This window comes from Ischnura elegans, chromosome 4, assembly GCF_921293095.1.
Source record: "Ischnura elegans chromosome 4, ioIscEleg1.1, whole genome shotgun sequence".
Lineage (NCBI taxonomy): Eukaryota > Metazoa > Arthropoda > Insecta > Odonata > Coenagrionidae > Ischnura > Ischnura elegans.
Window position 1 is genome coordinate 62,484,076 of NC_060249.1, and position 20,520 is coordinate 62,504,595.

The window sequence follows — 20,520 nt, forward strand, 5'->3', positions numbered from 1 at the left end:
ATATATGTTGGCATTATGGGTCGCATACACTTCTTTATCTAAATCATAGCCAGTGGATGGTTACCTGCATAGTTTCATGAAAGCAACAAAAAGGGGATGAATGCTAGTTGTTGTGTGGGTTGCATATCCAAAACCTCCTAATTTTCAATCAAATTTTATGATTGTGGTACAAAATTTAAAAATTGCAAAAACTCTTTTTGCAGCATGCTTGAGTATTGTCTTTCTTTGATTTCTATGGAGGGGCCATCTTAAATCAAAAGAAACAAGGGATTTTCCTTATCCCTGGCTATGCATTCATACCACATGTTGCACACTGTAAGATATGTACCTTCTTTGTAGTTTAACTGAGCAAATAAAACAAGTTGGATTCAAGGTGAAAGGTGAAAGGGTGATTATAGAAATATGAAAATACCTATGTCATCGAGGGTTACTGGTATCAGTTTTTTTCCTATGGGTATTGTTTGCTTGGCAGTAGTAATCACCTGAGTGGAACATATAATGTAGTTCACTGCAAGAAAGACGGTAAGATGCAGAAGCAGCTGTGCTGTAAATCAGAAACATATTTCCTATTGAAATGGTGAATAGTATGCTCATGCGATTTTGAATTGTAATGAAACCCTCATTTTTCCCTATCAGCTAGTACACTGTGCAACAAAAATTTAGCAAGTTGACACATAAATGCAAAATACATAATTGAAAAAAATCTAATCCTAACCTTATGTTTTAAAGTCCCACTTGGCCCAATCACATTTTCAAAAATATGTTTCCCCACATGACTATCCACTGCACTCAATGGGTCGTCAAGGAAGTAGATGTCAGCATCACTATACACAGCTCTTGCTAAACTAATTCGCTGCTTTTGACCCCCGCTGAGATTTATACCCTGAAAAATAAAAACATTGCATTGGAATAGTTCCTTCAGAGTTTCCACATTCGATCACACTTCCAAAAAAGTTGCAACATCTTTTTTTATTAAAACGACTGTTTATATAAGAAATAAAATGCATATAAACTTCTTACAATACACTGCATTTGAGAAGAGGAAAGTCGAAATCTAAAATATTTTTGGCAGAATTACTCATACAAAGAATGATATTGGAAAAAAGTAACGATAACAATAAATAGTCAATAACCTTTTCACCAATTTCAGTTCTATCGCCAGCTGGCAAGATATCAATATCAGGTTTTAATCCACAGGCACTTATGATATGTTTATACGTTTTGCTGTCATACTCTTTCCCAAAGGTGATGTTATCACGTAATGTAGCATTTTGAATCCAGGCTTGCTGAGGTACATATGCGACTGTTCCCTGAAAAAAATAATTTTTTGAAGGTCAAGGGATTAATTAGAGACACAACTTCAGACAATTGCTTTGCTGCCGCCTATCTTTACCAAAGGCTCTCTCTTTCCCAAAAATTAAGTTAGATTCCATGCATTTCAAAAATGCATCATGACAACTTTAAACATAAAAACTTGAAATTAGGAAAGAATGTAAAGATACAATCAAATCCGTAGAGATGTGAATGATCACTATTATAAGAAGAGATGGGACTTTGTTTCAAAGATTTTATAAAGCCCTCTATTTAATCAATTTTTGAATTCAAATACATATTTGAGGTCTGATACATCATTAGCTAACCTTGTCCTCTAGATAAATTTAATAATGATTCTGGAAAATGGAAGGATACCTATCACTGCCATACACTGGAAAACACAGTACAAAATCATGTATTAGTTAATACCTCTGTATATGGAAAGCATAAGACCCGTTTTTAGTAAAAAAAATTAGATAAAATTATTTTAAACATGCAACAAAAAATTAGCTTAATAGCTAAATGTGTGAAAAAATAAAAGCATACTGGATACCATCTATGTATGTATCTATTATCCTCACGAAGAACTGTTCCACACAATGAAATGAAATTGAGTTGAACCTTAGAAGCCTTCTGGAATTTAATTCCCCAAACAATGTTTTTTGTTCAAGGTACTGTTCATCCTAAGATTTCTTTTTCTTTTTGATTTATTTATTTATGATTTGATTTAACAAAATACAGAGGAAAAGCCTGAGAAACAAATGCCTTAGATACTACGCGTGAAATTCCAAAAATTTCACAATAAATTAATTTGATTTAGAGTGAAAATTTCAAAATTGATTTTAAAAATTTCACGATAAATTGAAATTGACTAAATCCTATGCCTAATTTCCCATCAATTTACTCCGGTTGAGCACTAATTTTCTCTATGAATGCTCCCTTTTAGTTTTTCATTGACCCGAGGGTAAGGGAAACTTATGCTAAGTGCCTCATAGAATTAATTTATTGCCAATTTTTTCTAAAAAAACTGCCTTTAGTAAATGTACCCATTTGAAAAGAAAAAACACTCAGCTAACAGTTTGCACCCCAAAGTGCAAACTGTATAGAAGTCAGTTTATCACCAAAAATGGATAACATAATAAATACTCAGATACATTTTTCATAAATTATCATACCTTCGTGTTTATTTTCCCTGAAATTTTTTCCATCTCACCCAGCAAGGCTGAGATTAAGGATGACTTTCCAGAGCCAACACTGCCTACAACAGCTAGCAGTCCACCTTCCTTTACACTCAAATTAATATTTTTCAAAATAGGAGGTTGATCAGGCTCCCAAGTAAATGTACCATTTTCCACCACAATTGCGTCATCTACAAAAAAATGAAATCTCTAAGAGATTGGAGCAGTACATATATAGGTCTTGAAATCATTGAAATCTGGAAGCTCTTTCACAGCCTTTATCTTTTACATATTCACAAACAGAAAAAAATTCGACCAGTTTTAATGACTGGCAAGCAAAGCTAAAAAGTAGCTTCTGTCAGTGGGGGATATAGGTGGGGGTACAGGGGGCATGCACCCCCCCTTGTGGGCCAGCCCCTCAAGAGCGTACCCAGGATGGAAACTAGGGGGCGGGGGGAAAGCCATGGTCGTTCAAGTTGTAGGTAAGATCTAAGCATGGAAAAGGTGAATGAAATCAACATTTTAAGGAAACTGTAACAGCTTTTTATAAGTTTTTAAAATTATTTGCTTGAAAAAATACTATTTTCCTTGAAGAATTTTGCAATTTTTGCTTCTGGGGGGGGGGGGGGGGGGGCAGCTGCAAGGGGCAGGGAGGGCAGCTGCCCCCTCCTGCCCCTTGCTGGGCATGCCCATGCCGCCCGAATTGCCAAACATTGCAGAACCACAATTATAACATTTTTATATCATAAGATGGCATTGTCTTGTACACGTGTGTAATAAATTTAACTAAAATTTTCTTAAATTCTGTATGTAACTTGATACTTTTTTATCAGGATAAAAGTAAAGGTAACTCAACAAGATATCTTTTGCGCCCCCCCTCGAGTCCTCTGTATCCGCTACTGGCTCCTGTAGCATTTAAGCTATAAAACCATCATATTTCATAAAAAAATAATTTTATTGAACATTCTTATTAAAATGAATGCGTAATCCTTGTGCGCTCATGTGAAAAAAAAATGAACAATTACCTTCAGATTGGTCATGACTGACACATGATGGGTCAAGTTCCTCAGCATTCATAAACTTATTCACCCTTTGTAATGAGACCCCAGCCTGAAATGCAAAATATTACAGAATATTTTTCTTCTCAACGAATAAATTCCACAAACAAAAGCATTTGAATGAGAATAACATGAGATATGAAGAATGAATCCAACAATTTGTGGAAAATTCCTTAAAAATAATATATTTGAGGATTCATGAAGATGAGAAGAAAATTAAAGCCATGCAGAGGGATAAGCGATTTACTTATTTTGCATATCAGAATTTCTTTTCAATTATCTTTTTATAAATATTGCATCATAATTCACAGTGTCTGGCGATATCTGGTGGAAATGTTTTATATCCATGAGAATAAAATAAGATGGTAAACTTCCCCACAATTTTATTTACAAAGTACTGACCCGGTTTCGACACGTAGTGTCATTATCAAGGTTGAAATATCATTATCGATTTCGATAATGATATTTCGACCTTGATAATGACACTACGTGTCGAAACCGGGTCAGTACTTTGTAAATAAAATTGTGTGGAAGTTTACCATCTTATTTTATTCTCATGAATATTGCATCATATTGAAAAAAATTACAAACTCAGAGCTATTTTTGCATTCATTAGAATTCGAAGCATGACATGGGTATTAAGGCAATGAACTTTAAAATATATTTCAAAATATTGAACCATCAATGATAGGATCACAAAGAAAAGTAATGGCACGATCAAAGAGCAGTTTATCTGAAATTAAAAAAATTATCTACTCTAAATGATGCTGTTATTATCCTGCAGTTTAGTAGGTTAGGCAACCATACATTTTTGGAAAATCCTGTGACCATTGCCTGGGCCTACAGATTGGGCCTTAACATTTTGAAATATAAGCAAGTTATATTTTCAGGGCTCCGCTTCAAAAATACTCTCCAGGTAGAGGAAAGGAGCGTGCAGTTCCTTCTAGAGAAAAAAAATTGGACTTGATAAGGCTTAACCCTTTCCTGCTGGTGCCTATCAGAGGAAAACGTTTTACGTGCTATGAGTAGCATAAGAACATTTTAAACCTCTCTGCACAGACTTCCTTTTTTGGGAGGAGTTGCCCTGGTATTCTAGTCTCACAGATTTGGGAACCAACTCAACTGGGTGCCCGGCCATTACCCCAGTTACTGGATTAGACCCTCTAACCCTATCTCAGCACAAGACTCTTTTTACCGCTCTAATCCGCAAATTTGATGTAGTTCGTCAATTTGCTTAAAATGCCACTGCATGCACTAAGAGACTAGAGTTCTCTACATTTTTCCGAGTCAACTACCAACGATGTGCGTGCGACAGTGTATGACGCAAAATTCAAAGTATTCGAGATAGTACCTTTAGCATAATTATTCGAGATCTCGAATATCGATTACTTTCTAGTATTCGAGGTATTCGAGTATTCGCAGATACTATGCAGATACTATTCGCACATCTCTAGTTTTTTCAAATGACTTCATGAAATACAAACTTAAAAAGTTCTGCGTGGAAAATTTTGTTAATCACCCTTAAACATCCACTATAAATATTTTTTTGAAAAATATCCAAGATGGTGACCCCATACCTCCTCTAAGAATGGAAATGCCCTTTTATAAGTGTACTCATAGAAAAATTATTAATTTAAAATGAAATACTCATTCCTACATCAGACTACGAGACTAAAGAAGATGACTAAAATATGTGGTCTCTCCTCCCTTGAAATTCTGACCAATTAAGAAATATTCCTTGTTGGTTAAGGTTACGCTCTGGCACGTAGGTAACAATTAAAAATGGACTGTGTGTACCAAAAAGCATTGGTGACAATTGATGGAGTAAATTTCCTTTAATTGCCTTTTTGTATGTGACTGCATAACTTTTCACCAAAAAAAGTCTAAATAACTTTTTTCAATTTACCACAGGGGAAATATTGACTCTGAAACACACGTAACTCTAAAATTTCTTACCTGCATGATCAAAATTACGAGTTGAGGAATTGCTCCCAAAGGCATGCGGATAGTGTTGAACAAAGTAAGAGACACAAAGGCTTTCGAGGCATCTAGCACATTATTCTCATCTATCAGCACATAAGTTGCAAATGTGACAAGAGAAACCTAAAAAAATCACATCGAAAAGTAACACAAAAATTCATCACAAATAATATTTAACCCAAAATCAAATATACAACTGCAACATAAATTATGCAATAGAATTTGAGCTGAGTGACATATGTTGTGAAGCTAAGAACCAAGCAAGAAAATCAACTGAAAAGAATTAAAAATTACAATAAAAAGAATTAAAAAGTATAATACATAGAAGCCCAGTTTAACTATATTAATGAATTCCTTAGGACTACAGATCATCAAGCAATATGTATCTCATTGTATAAAATACATAAATTCACTGGATAATTCGGTTAAAATACTGGTTAACTAATAAAAAAGGAATAATTTTTCACACATGAATATCCCATGGCATCTTTAGCACAAAATAAGTTTATTTTCACAAAAATGTTTTTTTAAATGCATGAAGTAATTGAAGACCTTAATGGGTATGTTACATAAAACCTACTATGAACTGGAATATTAACTTATTCCAAAAGAAAAGTAGACTGCTTGTTGGTGACGTACACTCATTAGTATACCACTGTATGCATGAATATAAACACAATTTGCAAAGAACTCACCAGAAATGGAGCACAGGACCAAAGAAAAGAGGACCCTGCATTTAGGTATGCTGCTTTTTTTAACGTCTGTAATTCCCTGTTTCGTATGCTCAATATTTTCTGTTCAAATGAAGGTTCCCAAGCATACAACTTCAAGACCTGAAGGATGAATGCAACATTTTATGAGCAGAAAAAAAATCACAAAAATATGTTACCCTAAATATGATACAATAATAACTTATACTCAGTGATAATGAGCTGACTTTCTATGATAAGAGTACTTATTGCAGTCGATATACAAAAATGTATATTTTATGACAGGTAGCATATCATCAAGCTTAATTTCATCATCTGAATAACAAAGTCAATTCAAAGATGAAAAGTTGGGCACAAACATCACATAATTTGTAGCAGACATTTTAATGTTGGATAAGTAATGTTGATAGCAGTTAATTATTTAGGACTTTCTCAGGTGGTGAGGGATAAGTTATGCTAAGGGTAGGTCAGTAGGGGTAGATTATTGATCCTCACAGACCCATAACCTATGAAGACGGCCATTTGTGGTGAAGAGTCACATCCTCTATGAGGTGCCCCTGGTTTTTTTGAACATGACAGATCTGGAGCTGGTGGTCAATTAACAATGGTGGGTCTCTGCACCAAGGTGACTGCATCTGCTTACAGGGTTAGAATTCTCTAGCAGGGGTGATTCCACATACTAGACAATCTATGGTTTTAATTCAGCCTCGACTAGGGATGAGTCGATTCCACTTTTTTTCGATTCCGATTCCAATTCCGATTCCTTCAAATCGATTCCCGATTCTCGATTCCGATTCCATCGATTCTTATTCCTTCTAACAGGCGGTATTTTGATTTACCTGCAGCATTGCTGTCATTAAAATTTAAGAATTGAATGGAATAAAATAAATAGGGATGGACGGGTCCAGGATTTTTGGAGCCAGATCTTTCGAATCGGATATTTTTGAATCCAAATGAATTTTCAAATTCCTGCCATTAAACAAAGTCATTGTTCAAGTTTATTCTGGGTACATACAATCAATGGAATGCTTTTTAGATTTTCTTACACATTTTAATATTTTTATAAATTAAAAATTATTTTATGGGCTTTCAAGTTGTTTTTTAAAAACATCTTTACATACTCAGGGCCTAAACTGTTACGCTTGGGTTTGGAAATGAAAATAGGAAAAATCTTAGGATCACTGACCAGCGGCGTAGCGAGAGGACCTCCCAAAATATAAAAGCACAATTACTTTCCTTCTTAAAAGGAAACAAAATATTTAAAAATCATGAATTTACGAAAATGAAAAAAATGAATCTTTGAAAAATGAAGTTTTTTTCAATTATAAAGGGTGTTAAAATTAGTTTGAAACCCTCTCCTTTGTACCCTGTTGTTTAAACATTTTCCCCCCTGGTTTTGGACCCCCCCCTTAACAAAATTCCTGGCTATCGCCCTACCATCGACTGAATTCAAATTTTCCGCACGCACGTTTCCCCCGAATTTTACTGTCTCAACGCAGTGAACGACAAAAGTGACGGCGTATTCGAAGAGAGAATCGGAACCCTTTCCATCCTGATGGGGCGTTGCATTCACTGAAGCTATTATTTAAAATTTCGGTCCAGATCCGATGTCTTCCGCGACTTTGGATCCGATGTATCCGATGAAGGGCAATATCCACGGATATTTGTATCCGAGGTATCCGATCCGACCATCCCTAAAAATAGCAATAGCCGCGGTGGCTACATTCTCGTTAGGCCGCGGTGGCTAAACAATAATGTAGCGTTCATTGCGTCCATACATACCAGAGCAGCCTGGCGGGTGCGCGGTGGCGGCCGAACTCAAACTGTCGAGTCCACCCGGAGGCCGCGGCGGCTTATGCCAAGCAAGTATCAACTTTCTCAAGGGTTGCATTGATGAAACTGGGATATACAAACGCGAATGTGTCTAAATTTTTTTATTATTGACGCAGACGCGTGTTAGCCTAAAAAAGTTACATAAATAAAAAAAACCGTTCTCAGGGCATATTTATAGGAAACTTTTTTTCACAGGAAAACTCGCTCTCTGCACGTTTTTATTATCATCAGACTTTAAATATCATCCGAAAATAAAAGAATATATTTCGATCTATTATACTTTAAAATTGGATGTCCAGATGAATTCTCCGAATGTGATTCATAATCGCAATAATTTGATTTGCCGTGATCAGCGGTAAATAAAAGAACGGAAAACGCATGCATTGCTTCCCAATCCCGTGGTTTCCAATTTTTTTTTCTCTGAGAGTTGCTCATGAACATGCGCCATTTCAGGGTTTGTCACTCTTGCCGATATTTTCATGTGTCCGAGGCCTCTTAGGCATGTTCGTCGCAGCACCCGCGTGCCGGGCGTATCCTCCGCGCGGGCAAGGCTGACACCGCGGCCGCTTAGGTGGCAGCCTTTATGTCCCAAGCTTATCGTCTATGCTCAAAACATTTATCTTTCTGGAATCGATGGAATCGGAATCGACTTAAGGCGATCGATTCTCGATTCCGATTCCGTGCCCGAGAATCGGTGGAATCGAGAATCGACATTTGGAATCGACTCATCCCTAGCCTCGACCATGCATTAGGTCTTCAGTATGGGCAGACCTTCTTTTCCCTATTCTCACGGGATTCTAATGGAGTCTAAAACCTTTCCTTTTCCAGGGGAGGCCAGAGGGCTGACCCAAGGCCCAGTCTCTTGTAGTCCTACTTCTAGGTCAGAGGAGGATGCCCTGCTAGAGAGCTTCTCTGGGAAGCCCAACAGGTCTACCTCAATGATCTTTCCAGTAGGGAGATGTTCGGAAAACACTGTAAACCTTAGCCTTTCCTCCAATCCTTGCAGAATGAGGAAGGCAGTATCTCTGACTCTTTAACACGTTGCATACCGGGGTATTTAAATTCCAAGGAACGCCGAGATTGGAAATATGTGCCTATTAGGGCGTAATGCCTTTGGTTTAAACATGGTTAAAAAGCTAATGTTTAGAATACAACTTTACCCAATCAAACTTTATGATGCATCAATTCATTATGAATAACGAACAACAACTGAAAACGTACTAACGAATACGCATTGTACGCTTTAAAATTGTTTAGGTTGACGGGCCTAAATGACGAGAATCTTCGTCATCCGTCCGGAACGCTCGGGAAAAAATTATGAGAATTCTCGCCATCCGTACGCAACGTGTTAAGGTCTACTATATAGGAGGCACCGAGGACCCCCACAGAAAAGGAGTTGAACACAGATGCATCCATCGCTACTTTGGGCAGTGTCTCATCTAGAATGAGGAGCTTGGGCTTCATTAAGGAAAGGAGGAGAAGGAATCAGGAGAGGTGGTGGGCTACCAAGGCTGATGCAAGCTCTAAGCCCCCAACCACCTGAGGAAGTGTGTACTGCCAGGACCACTGGAACCAGCAGGGACTCTGAGCAGGCAGTGGAGGTACCACAGACCCCAAAGGCTGCGGCAAAGTGGGCCCACACTTCGGGTGACACTCTTGTGGAGTAGGAGAAAAAGAAGGTGAAGTCCTCCAACGCAGAGTTCACTAAGGACTTGAAGAAGATAGCCGTATTGCCAATCAACTCCCCTAAAGAGATGGTGAGGGAAGAATGGTATCCCAAAATCAAGTTGGCCCTGGAGAATATTATCCCAAAATCCCAGAGGGCCAGGAGATACTGCTCTTTGAGGGTACCCGACTCGTAAATGGAGCTGTGGAAGTGGCATGCGGTAATGATTACACGGTCACCTGGCTAACAGAAGCCAACAAGCAGATGGGGCCCATTGAGGGAACAACCATATCCTACCTTTATTCCACTGAGCACTTCATTCATTAACATCACTCTTTTGTCTTTATCTTTCATTTGCTTTATCTGAAGAGCTTTCACGTGATTTGCAAGGAATCCATTTACAGGGAATAGAATTGCCATTGCAGCTAATCCAGCAAGGATTGAAGGACCTGAAATAAAATTACTGAAGGGTAGACAAGTGTAAACAACACACGCACTCAATGAGCAGTAATGCTTATTGAGTGCGTGTGCTTGCTTCATTATGCTTGACTGCTTATTGAGTGCTTGTGTTTCCACAAATCACTGTCTATCCCTAACAGGCCCATCCTGTGAAGATTCCTGGTTTTTTGTGGAGCAAGAATCCGAAGTGGAGGTCGGATCTTGATGTGTATGTTTGTTGTGAGTGAATGTGTGTGTGTGTGTTTTGGGCTTTCTGGTTGAGATGCTGATGTTTGGTCCCTGTGGTGAATTTCTCCCCCTACCCGCACACCAATGCATCGACAATTTTGACTTGCAAGGTGAACGAGCCGTGGAAGAATTATACAGCCATTTGAGTATTTCCTTTCTACAAAAATGGAGAGTTTAAACAGGTAGGAAGCCCAAGAAAAATTAATCGCAGCAGTTCATCGGGAAAGCATCAAATCATTACAGGCATACAGTGGTCAATCGATAATTAATTATGTGAGGAAAGTTACAATTGGTTTTTGATTTTGACGTGGGCACATCTATCAAACCTAAAACACTGAGAGAAACATCATAACTTTTAACATAACATAGCTAACAGGGAAACCTCATAGGAAAACATTACATGTGCAAGCAGCCCTAAGTGAAATACATTTAACATAAACTATAGGTCCCATTTAATTTACCTCTCATGTACTAACCTAACGTTTGCCACAAGAAGTAAAAAGCCAGCATGATTTGAAGAGGAGCAGACCAGACCAAATATCCATAAATAACCATATCTACAAGACGCTGTACATCTACTGACATGAGATTCACTATTTCTCCAACTGTAGACTCTTTTCGAGCAATGTTGGACATCCGAAGAGCCTAGAAAAAATCAATTCAAAATTTTACTAAACATAAATTGTAATTTAAGAAAAATAATTGGAAATAATCATGCACATAAACAGTTGTGTACAAATACTAAATATTCTGTTGAAATTTTTCAAATTTTGTGAAGAACATACCCATATCTCTATATCTACAGTGGAACCTCGTTAAAGCGAGTACGGGCTATAGCGACACCCCCGCTATAACGAGAGATAGCCGATGCACCGTCAATTGACCCTATAATAAGCGTGTTAAAAAATTCGTTTTTACGAGACCCTTTCGGCGTTGGCTCTCGCCATAGCGAGGGTTTCACCGCCGGAAGACTTTCATCAAGACTCCTTAACCTCTGTAATTGCTAGCGATCTGTTAGAAATGAAGTTAATGGAGTGCTCAGTCTTAAATTTATGTGGTAAACTGTCGTTCGATAAATATAATGATTGACGAAACAATGCTTTGCACGATTTTTATTCAGTGCGGTGCTTATAAATTGTTTGAATAGTCAGTCGTTATTTGAGTAAGGAAATTTAGTGATGCAAAAAAAACATCGCCTTTCGTCTGGATTTATGCTTACGTTTATCGGATAGATGTTTATCTGTCGCCGCACCACTCCTGTTCCTGTATATCTGTTCGCAACAGGTATATTGGCTATTATTTGCTCAACCTCCGGTAAAGCGACAATTCGCTATAGCGAGTGTTTATTAGTGTACCGCGGGGTGTCGTTATATCGAGGTTGCACTGTATATATTAAATGCTAGGTAGCCTGAAGTTTTTTTTGATAACTGTTAAGGAAATAGTGAAAGAGTACAGCAGGTTGGTAAAAATAAAAATGGAAAAATGTACGTATAAATATGTAAATTGGATGATAAACAATAATGCACAAAATGCAAAATATAAGTAATTAGGTGTAACAGTTTTCCTTGAAGACAAAACCGTTACAGAATAGATAGGCAGTTAGACGATGCATAATCACAGATGTGAAAATAATAATAAACAGGAAACAAAGAAAGAGGAACTAGGGTGCTAAGAAGACACATCTTACTCATCCACAGGAGAATACATGAAAAATCAGTCAAGGACAGCAGAGGCATTTTAAAGGTGGGCGACTAAAGTAAAAATGAGCTCAAAGAAGTAAAGAGGTGCTAATTCAAGCAGCAAGACAAGATATCTTACAAAGGCAGGGAAGGGAAACCATCAGACTGCACTTGGCACCAGGTATGGACATAGGAAAGAAAGATTGCAACATGGTGGCTGTCAGTTATCTAGTGATATAATTTCATCTAATAAATTTATGAACTTTAATAAGTGAAAATAGAATTACTGAAGCCAAAGGGAGATATGATCAAATTCATGATTTTGTAACAGTGATTAATTTTAAATAATAACAGAATTTATAAATTGAGCCAAATATTTTTTATTAAATTATTGAATTGATTTGCTTGAATCATAACTCTTGAGTATTAATAATAAGATAACCGTAACCTGTAAATCTATCATCAGGAGAAGCATACAGTACGAGGCAAGGTGAGAAAGTAAAGTGGTTATGATAATAATCTTGTCCGATTTGAAAAAAAAAAATAATAGAAAGAAACAGAGCTGATCATGGCGAAAATTTCATACAAGTATTGTAAAATAAATGAAACATTTTACTGACATGACTTTTGCAAAACTGGAACAAAAAATATCAAGGCTCAGTACTGAAAATCTTCTGCGTCATTAGTGGAAGGACATTTGTTACACTTGTCCTCATATTCACATTCAGTATTTAGATCAAGGCATAATTATTACTTTAACAAGATAAGACATTATCACTTGCGATAAAAAATTTGGTTTCCCAAGTTATAAAACAATTTCTTTGTTTTGTGATCAAATATACAAAGCTAACTAGCAGGCAAAAAGCTGAAACAATCACCAATAACTAGTTAAAATAGGGATACAATTACTCAATCATCCAAAAACATGGGAACTTGCTTATTATAGTTACATCAAATAATAATTAGCGGTAATATATAAACCAACCTTTCTATATATGGCAGCAAATAAGGCAGTCCTCATTCTCATTCCAACGATACTTAATCTGAATGTACACTGCACAACAATTAAGGTGATTAGCACAGATGTAAGGAACATTAATCCAGCATAGAAGTAACCCTTCCACATGGACTCATCTCCATTTACAAATTCAATCAGAGCTCTGGAATGATATAAATGGAAATATGCAAACAACAACATACACACTCCATAGATGTAGGCTATCGCTTACGGTCACCCATCAGTAAACAACCCAAAAATGACCATTCAAACACAGTGAAGAAATGATGATGTGGGATGATTTTTTCTCCATTAGTTGTGGATGTTCATAACGTTAGATATTCCTGCAAATTTTTGCTCTACATGCAGTCGTTTCTGTCACCTTGTACATATGTATGTGCTATTTGCATGGCAAATAGACAAGAAACAAATTCTTCAATTTTTGACAGAGAACTAAGGATAAATGCATCAGCAAAAATGAATTCAAATGAAATACAAACTTAAAATTATCAGTGCTTACCTCAAGAGTTGTGGATTAACAAAAGTTAAGAAATCACTAATTAATTTCAGGCATGTAGCAAATAAAAATGCCGGCCCAAAGGTTTTACAAATAGCAGGTAAAACTGATGCCAATTTCTTCTGTTTCTGAGATCCATGAAATTTAACATTTGATGAAGTCTTCTTGAATGACGCATGAAAACCTTTGACTCTGTAAGAAAAGGAGGTTTACTCATGAATGCCTCAGTAAAGCAAGCATATTAAACTAAAAGAGCCACAGGAGTCCACTCCTTTCCCTCTTACAATTAGTGCAAAGAGAATTTCAGGCAGTAGAAATAGGAAAATATCATTAAACATAAAAAGGACTTACATAATTTGAAGAGTTATTTGCCAAGAAATGAGATCTCATTACAGCTACATATCAAGAATTCACCAAACATACTTAACAAATTATTTCAGGGCAAGCAAATTGGATATAACTTTTTTAGGTGCTAATTCACTATTCATCATTCAATTTCATATGACTGTACAGAGCTCTAGAAAATTTCACAAGTATAAATTTCGCTTCAGTGAATAAAAATCTGAGGATCATGCAAACATTTTTTGATTACTATGTTACCTCTGTTACATAGTTTCACATATCAACACCATCTACTCTTACATAATAAAAATTGGAAAGGTTACTTCACTGCATTTGGTTTGAACTTGAATTTTACTTATTTATGCATAGTTTAAATATTTTGAGCAGTTGAAAAATGATAGTGAGGAAAAATATTGAAAAAAATGAAAAATAAAAAATCAACTCATCCCTTTTTTTAATATGTATGGAGTACCTTTTGTAACAATACAGGTGGATGTCTAACAAAAATTTTTAGTTATTACATATTAAAATTTTCTTTGAAGCAGGAAATTCAACATAAAATGGAACCACTATGAACTTACAGAGTTGCTTTCTTCAAACTCTCTTCCCAATGCTTGAGGAAATTCGGCACTACCTCTTCAGCCAAATCTTCAGTGTTCAAACTCCACATATCATCCTTTTCAAGGGGCTTACGAAACCCTTTCCAAGAAAGTGCATCATACCATGAAAAGAGTATGCGAGATAAAAATGAAGATCCTTTCTCTGGACATGGGTTCTAACAGTGGAAAAATTTAATATCTTACTCTAATGTTAAAATACATGGAATTGTTAACAGTGCTAGCAAAAGAAAAAAAAACTAACCTCTTTAGGAGGCTTGTGGAGAATGGCAGCAGGTGCATCAGCGAAGCAATTCAAAAGTAGAATAATGACCAACAGAGAGTAATATATAATGAATATAATAAAGGAAAATGATGATCTATAAGATTCCTGAAAAATTAAAATAAAAGCTCCATTAAAAAAACACATGAAAATTCGACATTGCAAGCACAAAATAGCATCAGGATTAGCATAGGTCTGGCAATAAAATAAGATATCACAGTGATAATTCTACTATTTTATTGCATATGACCGGGAAATAATATTCTGCATATCCTATGTACAAATTAACAAAAGAATAATGAAATACACAAACAGATGAGAAGGGAATACATAAGAATACATTCACTATCGATAAAAAAGAGGGAATACCTTAATAGAAGAGTTCTTTGCAAAGTTCCCTAATTTTTTTTATTCTTCCAAGTATGAAGCCCTACAAATTTCATGCTAAATGAAATATTTAAAAAATTCTATGATGTATAACACATATGCCTGGTCAAATATAAAAAAATACATGCATGCTCATGAAATCCTCAATTAGCTTTTTTAACGCTATTCATGGACCAGTAATATGTATTTCTGAGTAAAAGTTTAATTGACTTAGTAGATAAATGATTACATTGGTGGATATTATCAATTGAATTCCTAAAATATTAATAATCCATTCTCAATGACAGAAAAATTACTGCATACATGTAATAATTTCTATAACATATGTATCAATACATCAGTCTTTAACTTTCAAAGCACTAAAATCAAATTACTCATTGGATAAACCAGATTTTAAAAATTATCATTTAAGTGCAAGTGAACCACGCGAATTATACAAATAGTACAAAATTGCAAGAAATGCTCCTTGATTACAAATTAATGTCATTTGATAATACAGCCCACTCCTGATTACCCAGGCTAATGATGGGGAGAGACCGCACAAATAATCAGAAAACACGGATAACCCGAACTTTCACTTTAATTTCTTGTAATGTTAATACTTTACGTAAAAAAACACACATTATTTTTTATGCCGTTATTCTGTCATTTTAGAGTACTTCCCAGACTCATTGAGAGCCATTCACAATCTTTTTAGCGGCGATAAAATGGTGGTACTCGTAATGCTCCATGTAAGGCCTGGTTTCGAAAACCACATATTCGTGGCTTTGTGATCATGGATATAGAAAAGTGGTTTGCCGGAATGCTTCAAAACCACTGCTCGACGTCGGAAACTACACTGTCAGGAACCACGCCATTTAGTCGCCTTTCGCACAAGTTGCCCGGGTGGTAACTGCCAGGGGCGCAGCTAAGAATTAAGGCTGGGGGGATTTTAGGCACAACTAATACTTTGGAATGTGGGGGTATTGCATACCCGCTAGGGTAAACAGGAGTTGCGGGGGCCCTCCTCCAGAAAATATTTTAGAATAATGGTTCAAAATAGCAAGTTTTATTAATCCTAACACTATTCTATATGTAATACTTATTCAATTAAGTAAAATGGATTAAGCTTAAAAATTTCTGTGAGCTCTGGGGGGGGGGGGATTTTTTCCCCCAAAACCCCCCCTCACTGCACCACTGGTAACTGCTGCGGGACGTGTATCTGTGATCACAGACTGTGATCACAGACTGTGGTTGAGCGCAGCGAGGCTGGGAAAACAGGAACACGATGCTCCCCTGAATGCAGCTAGTGCACAATTGCTTCCATTTTACAAAGGGGATTCTGACGAAAATAATAAGCCCGGTGTATCGTAGCATTAATGCAGTAACTCTGGTAATTTTGCGTCTGATTTTATTTTTTTATAAAGATCGCGGAAAATATTAGGCAAGAGTGAAAAATCATGCGCGGATAATCCGCAACACAGATATATCGCAGCCAGATAATTGGGAGTCTGCTGTACATATAAATTTATAAGGTAAGCAACTCAGGTTTATAAGCACATAGAGTACCAGCAGTGTATTTTTATTCCTTTTGACCTTCTATTCAGCCAGTTTTTCAAGCATCCATCACTGATCAATCTATCCATCAGAAGAAATACTGTAACTGTGTGTTTGCCTCAATATGAGTCAATTTTGGGCGAAATGCCTTTGGTTAAAAAACAAATTCGTCAAAATTAAAACGTTAATCAAACATTACTATACTTCCATTCATAATAAGTTATGGGTAATGGAAAACTACTAAAAACTTACTATCAAATGCCTATAGTATGCATTAAAATTGTTTAAGTTGATATGCCTAAATGACAACACTCTTCATCATCCGTCCAGAATTCTCGGGAAATAAATGACGAGATATCTTCACCATCTGTCTAAAAAGTGTTAGCAAATGGAACTCTCAATGTATTGAAGGACTATATAAGTTATCTTTACACGGGTTTATTTATGACAGCAGCTGATGTTTGTACATACAAAAGTTTCATACTTGAAACGTTTTTTGGCCCCACTTACAATATTAAGGACACAGTAACAGCTAAATATAAATTCTGTCATACTTAACTGTTTTATTCTACCGACAATTCATACAAAGACCTCATATTTAGGATCAGTGAACTTCCTGCAGTAAAAAATCGATAAGGCATATGTAACAGAGGAGATTATATACTCACATTTGATGATACATCCATAATCATTGTTCGTAACTCAATGGCTTCACATAAACAAAGAATGAGCCAAAAGAGAAAGAGCAATCCTGAAGATCGTAGGCCTTTCTGAAGATTATACAGCAACAAAATTACAGCATATGCCTAAAATATAACAATGAAGTTTTTACTGATTGAACCATTTTTACTGATAGTTTTATGACAAAAAATTAATTCCATTCAACTTACAAATGTCACTATCCTTAGAACAGGAGCAAGGTAGTCAGCTGGATATAGATCCACAAGGTAACTGGCATTAATGGAGTGTATGCCATCAACCAAAGTAACAACAATTAAAAGACCTTTGATAAGCTGAAAAAAATACATTGAAGGATTTCTTTCAGGAATATAGGAAATTCCCATTACATTGAAAAAAACTCAATCATGATTTCATGGAAGGAGAAATTTACATCATACAATAATCACAACCCAAAATAAAGGAATATTTTAAGCATCAGGTATGTATATGTGTTTCTCCTCTGCCATTGCGCTTAAAACTGCAATAATTTTTATGCATATCCTCTTTTTTAATTGCTAAATCATAATTAGAGTCATAAGATGTATCAGATCTAGACTGAATGAATGTAGCCATGCTATGGAGCTTCATCAGAAAGGCATTTCAGCTCTGTATGGAAAAATATCTTACATGGAGAGACATTTCTTTCCTAATTTTCCAGGTGAATATGTACTCCCAAACATGCTCCAAAAATGATGCAAATTCCAATAACAGCTACTGCTAATCTCAAAATGGGTGAGTTTGCACAACCACATTGTTGATACTCACTCAAAGCTCTCCTTTAATCGAGTTTAGAGATAGGTAATTTGTTTCAATTACAATTGCATGTTTCGTCCAACCTTGATTATTTCATTTACTAAAAATCCAGAGTTTTAATAAAATGTTGAAAAGGCTGGATACCCAATGAAAAACCGTTTTCATATATCTGCAAAGTGCATCCAAAAAAATGTTTGCTTTGCCATAGCTCAGCAACTAAGGAGTTGCGACCCCATGTGTGTGGACAAAAAATGCTTACAATTGTCTCTCCTACGACCTTCTGAAGTACTGCAGATTTCTCTGGAAACACCCTGCATATGTGCAATATAACTTCATTCACATTTAGAGAGACTCTTTTCGTTAGTTACTAAGCTCAAAAAAGAGATTAAAAGGGGCTATTTCTATCATTAAAATAATGCATAATTTTTTGTATTGCAAGTTGCATAAATAAAGGAATGTCACCAGTATTATCTAAAAAACCAAGGCCATTTGGGTGTTTGAGGAAAAAGAAATTAAAATTTCATTTTCTATCACACTAAAAAGTCTGACTGCTATCTTATGGAGACACTAGGGAACATTCCAACATCAGCTCAAAAAGACTATGAACAATGAAAAAAGTTCTGAGGGTATCTCCAAAAAGGATACCTCTGGTATCTCCAAAAAGGATACCTCTGGTATCTCCAAAAAGATTGGGTCAGGAGCAGACTACTCCCCTTGCTGACCTTCTGGGCAGTGCTGCCACTATACTAAATTGATTAATTTTCTTGGATGCCATAGATGTAACTTACCAATTTTGACAAATTCAAAAATGTCCATGGGATTTTTTTATCCTTACTCCTCATAATGTAATATATTTCCAGGGGTGAAAAAATCCACAAAAACGCACAGGGAACCCATATCAACACAGTTTTTTTGAAGCAAGTTGTAAAATCAGGGTTTTCCGTGTACCAAGTCACATTTAAGTCCTGTAAATAAATACAAAAATCATCACTCCAAAATAATTTACTCCAACCAAAATTTGCACTAAAATTCATCGATTTAGAGGATAAATTAAAGAATTATAGGTTTTTAAAAAAAATATCCCTCTGTATGCCCAGATAAATCAACGACCGACTTACCCAAAATCTTGATCCACAAAATCTTTCCAAACCATTATCCTCAACCATTGGATCATAGCTATTAGTCACATTGTCCATTTTCAGGTTATTATTCTTGATCTTGAATGTACTTTTAAGCTGAAAAGATATGGCTTTTTATGATTAACTTTCATAGTGCTAATAACTTCATGGGGTACTAGAAAGAAATCTTAAGGGCCATTTAATATAATGCAGCATCTAAAAAAAAACATGAAGTAACTAGTATTCTAATACATCCATGCAAAGTTTAAAAAAATTATTTCAGTCGAACAAGTTATAACCATACATTTTTTTAAATAACTGAAATACTTAAGTAATCATTGCATTTGACCATGCACTACAGAAGAGGCAATGTATTTTTCACTAGCACACTTTCCATCCAAGATGCAGGAGCTGATTCACCAGCCTGTCACACTAAGAGGATTAGTGCTTATCATTGAGAGCAATTGCTACCCAAAAGGTTATATTGACTTATTTACAATTAAGTTGCAAAGTAAAAAAGAAATTTAAAAACTACAATCTACACGATTCCAATAATGAACTTCTTTCACAAGCAGTGGCGTAGCAAGGGGGAAGAATTGGAGGGTCCGGAACCCCCCAAAAATGTAGAAACACAATTATGTTACTTCATAAAAGAAAACACAATACATACTTGAAAATTGTGAATTTACAAAAGTTTTTTGGCAAATGAAGTTTTTTCGATTAAAAATAGTGTTAAAATTAGTTTAAAACCCTCCCTCTACTTAGTACCCTGTTTTAAAAAAAATTTTCCCCCTTGGTTTTGGACCCCCCCCCCCCTCCTCCCGAAAATAATTCCAGGCTACCCCACTGTTCACACACAATGGTTAGGCATTACAATGGGAAGCTACCCAAGTGCCTCATGTTCAAACTTTGCTGAGTTATTATAGATGAAATTATAAGATACCATTGTTTGAGCTAACGTAGGTAGTGGGCCTAGTTTTTGAGATATTTAGGAGAGAAATCCTTAGCAAAACTCCTAAATTTTATGCAACACATGGCACACCAATGACCCAAGACATATAACGATAATATAGCCCCTTCCTCTCTCTTTCTTGAGCAAAGCAAAAGAAAAGGAATTTCCAAAAACATAACTGAGGCCATAGTAGCATTATTTTTGCGATGGTATT

General features: G+C 36.0%; 1 protein-coding gene across 3 annotated transcripts in view; it reads right to left on the bottom strand.

Annotated features, from left to right (window-relative positions):
• LOC124157577 (multidrug resistance-associated protein 1-like) overlaps nt 1-20,520 on the bottom strand; it is a 45,748-nt gene that overhangs the window by 22,790 nt on the left and 2,438 nt on the right. For 2 of the 3 annotated variants that reach the window (XR_006864620.1, XM_046532420.1), the window contains exons 2-17: nt 19,355-19,471; nt 19,025-19,201; nt 17,654-17,776; nt 17,432-17,569; nt 14,823-14,948; nt 14,543-14,736; nt 13,623-13,811; nt 13,091-13,265; nt 10,903-11,071; nt 10,037-10,188; nt 6,226-6,363; nt 5,507-5,653; nt 3,518-3,602; nt 2,490-2,683; nt 1,134-1,310; nt 716-883 (exon numbers count right to left, since the gene is read on the bottom strand). Coding sequence is in view for 2 of the 3 variants with exons in the window: in XM_046532420.1 (XP_046388376.1) it covers nt 716-883; nt 1,134-1,310; nt 2,490-2,683; nt 3,518-3,602; nt 5,507-5,653; nt 6,226-6,363; nt 10,037-10,188; nt 10,903-11,071; nt 13,091-13,265; nt 13,623-13,811; nt 14,543-14,736; nt 14,823-14,948; nt 17,432-17,569; nt 17,654-17,776; nt 19,025-19,201; nt 19,355-19,432 (2,430 nt within the window). In the remaining variant the exon portion in view is untranslated. Of the gene's footprint in view, nt 1-715; nt 884-1,133; nt 1,311-2,489; nt 2,684-3,517; nt 3,603-5,506; nt 5,654-6,225; nt 6,364-10,036; nt 10,189-10,902; nt 11,072-13,090; nt 13,266-13,622; nt 13,812-14,542; nt 14,737-14,822; nt 14,949-17,431; nt 17,570-17,653; nt 17,777-19,024; nt 19,202-19,354; nt 19,472-20,520 lie in introns of those variants that run through there. The other variant, XM_046532421.1, reaches the window with a different exon arrangement.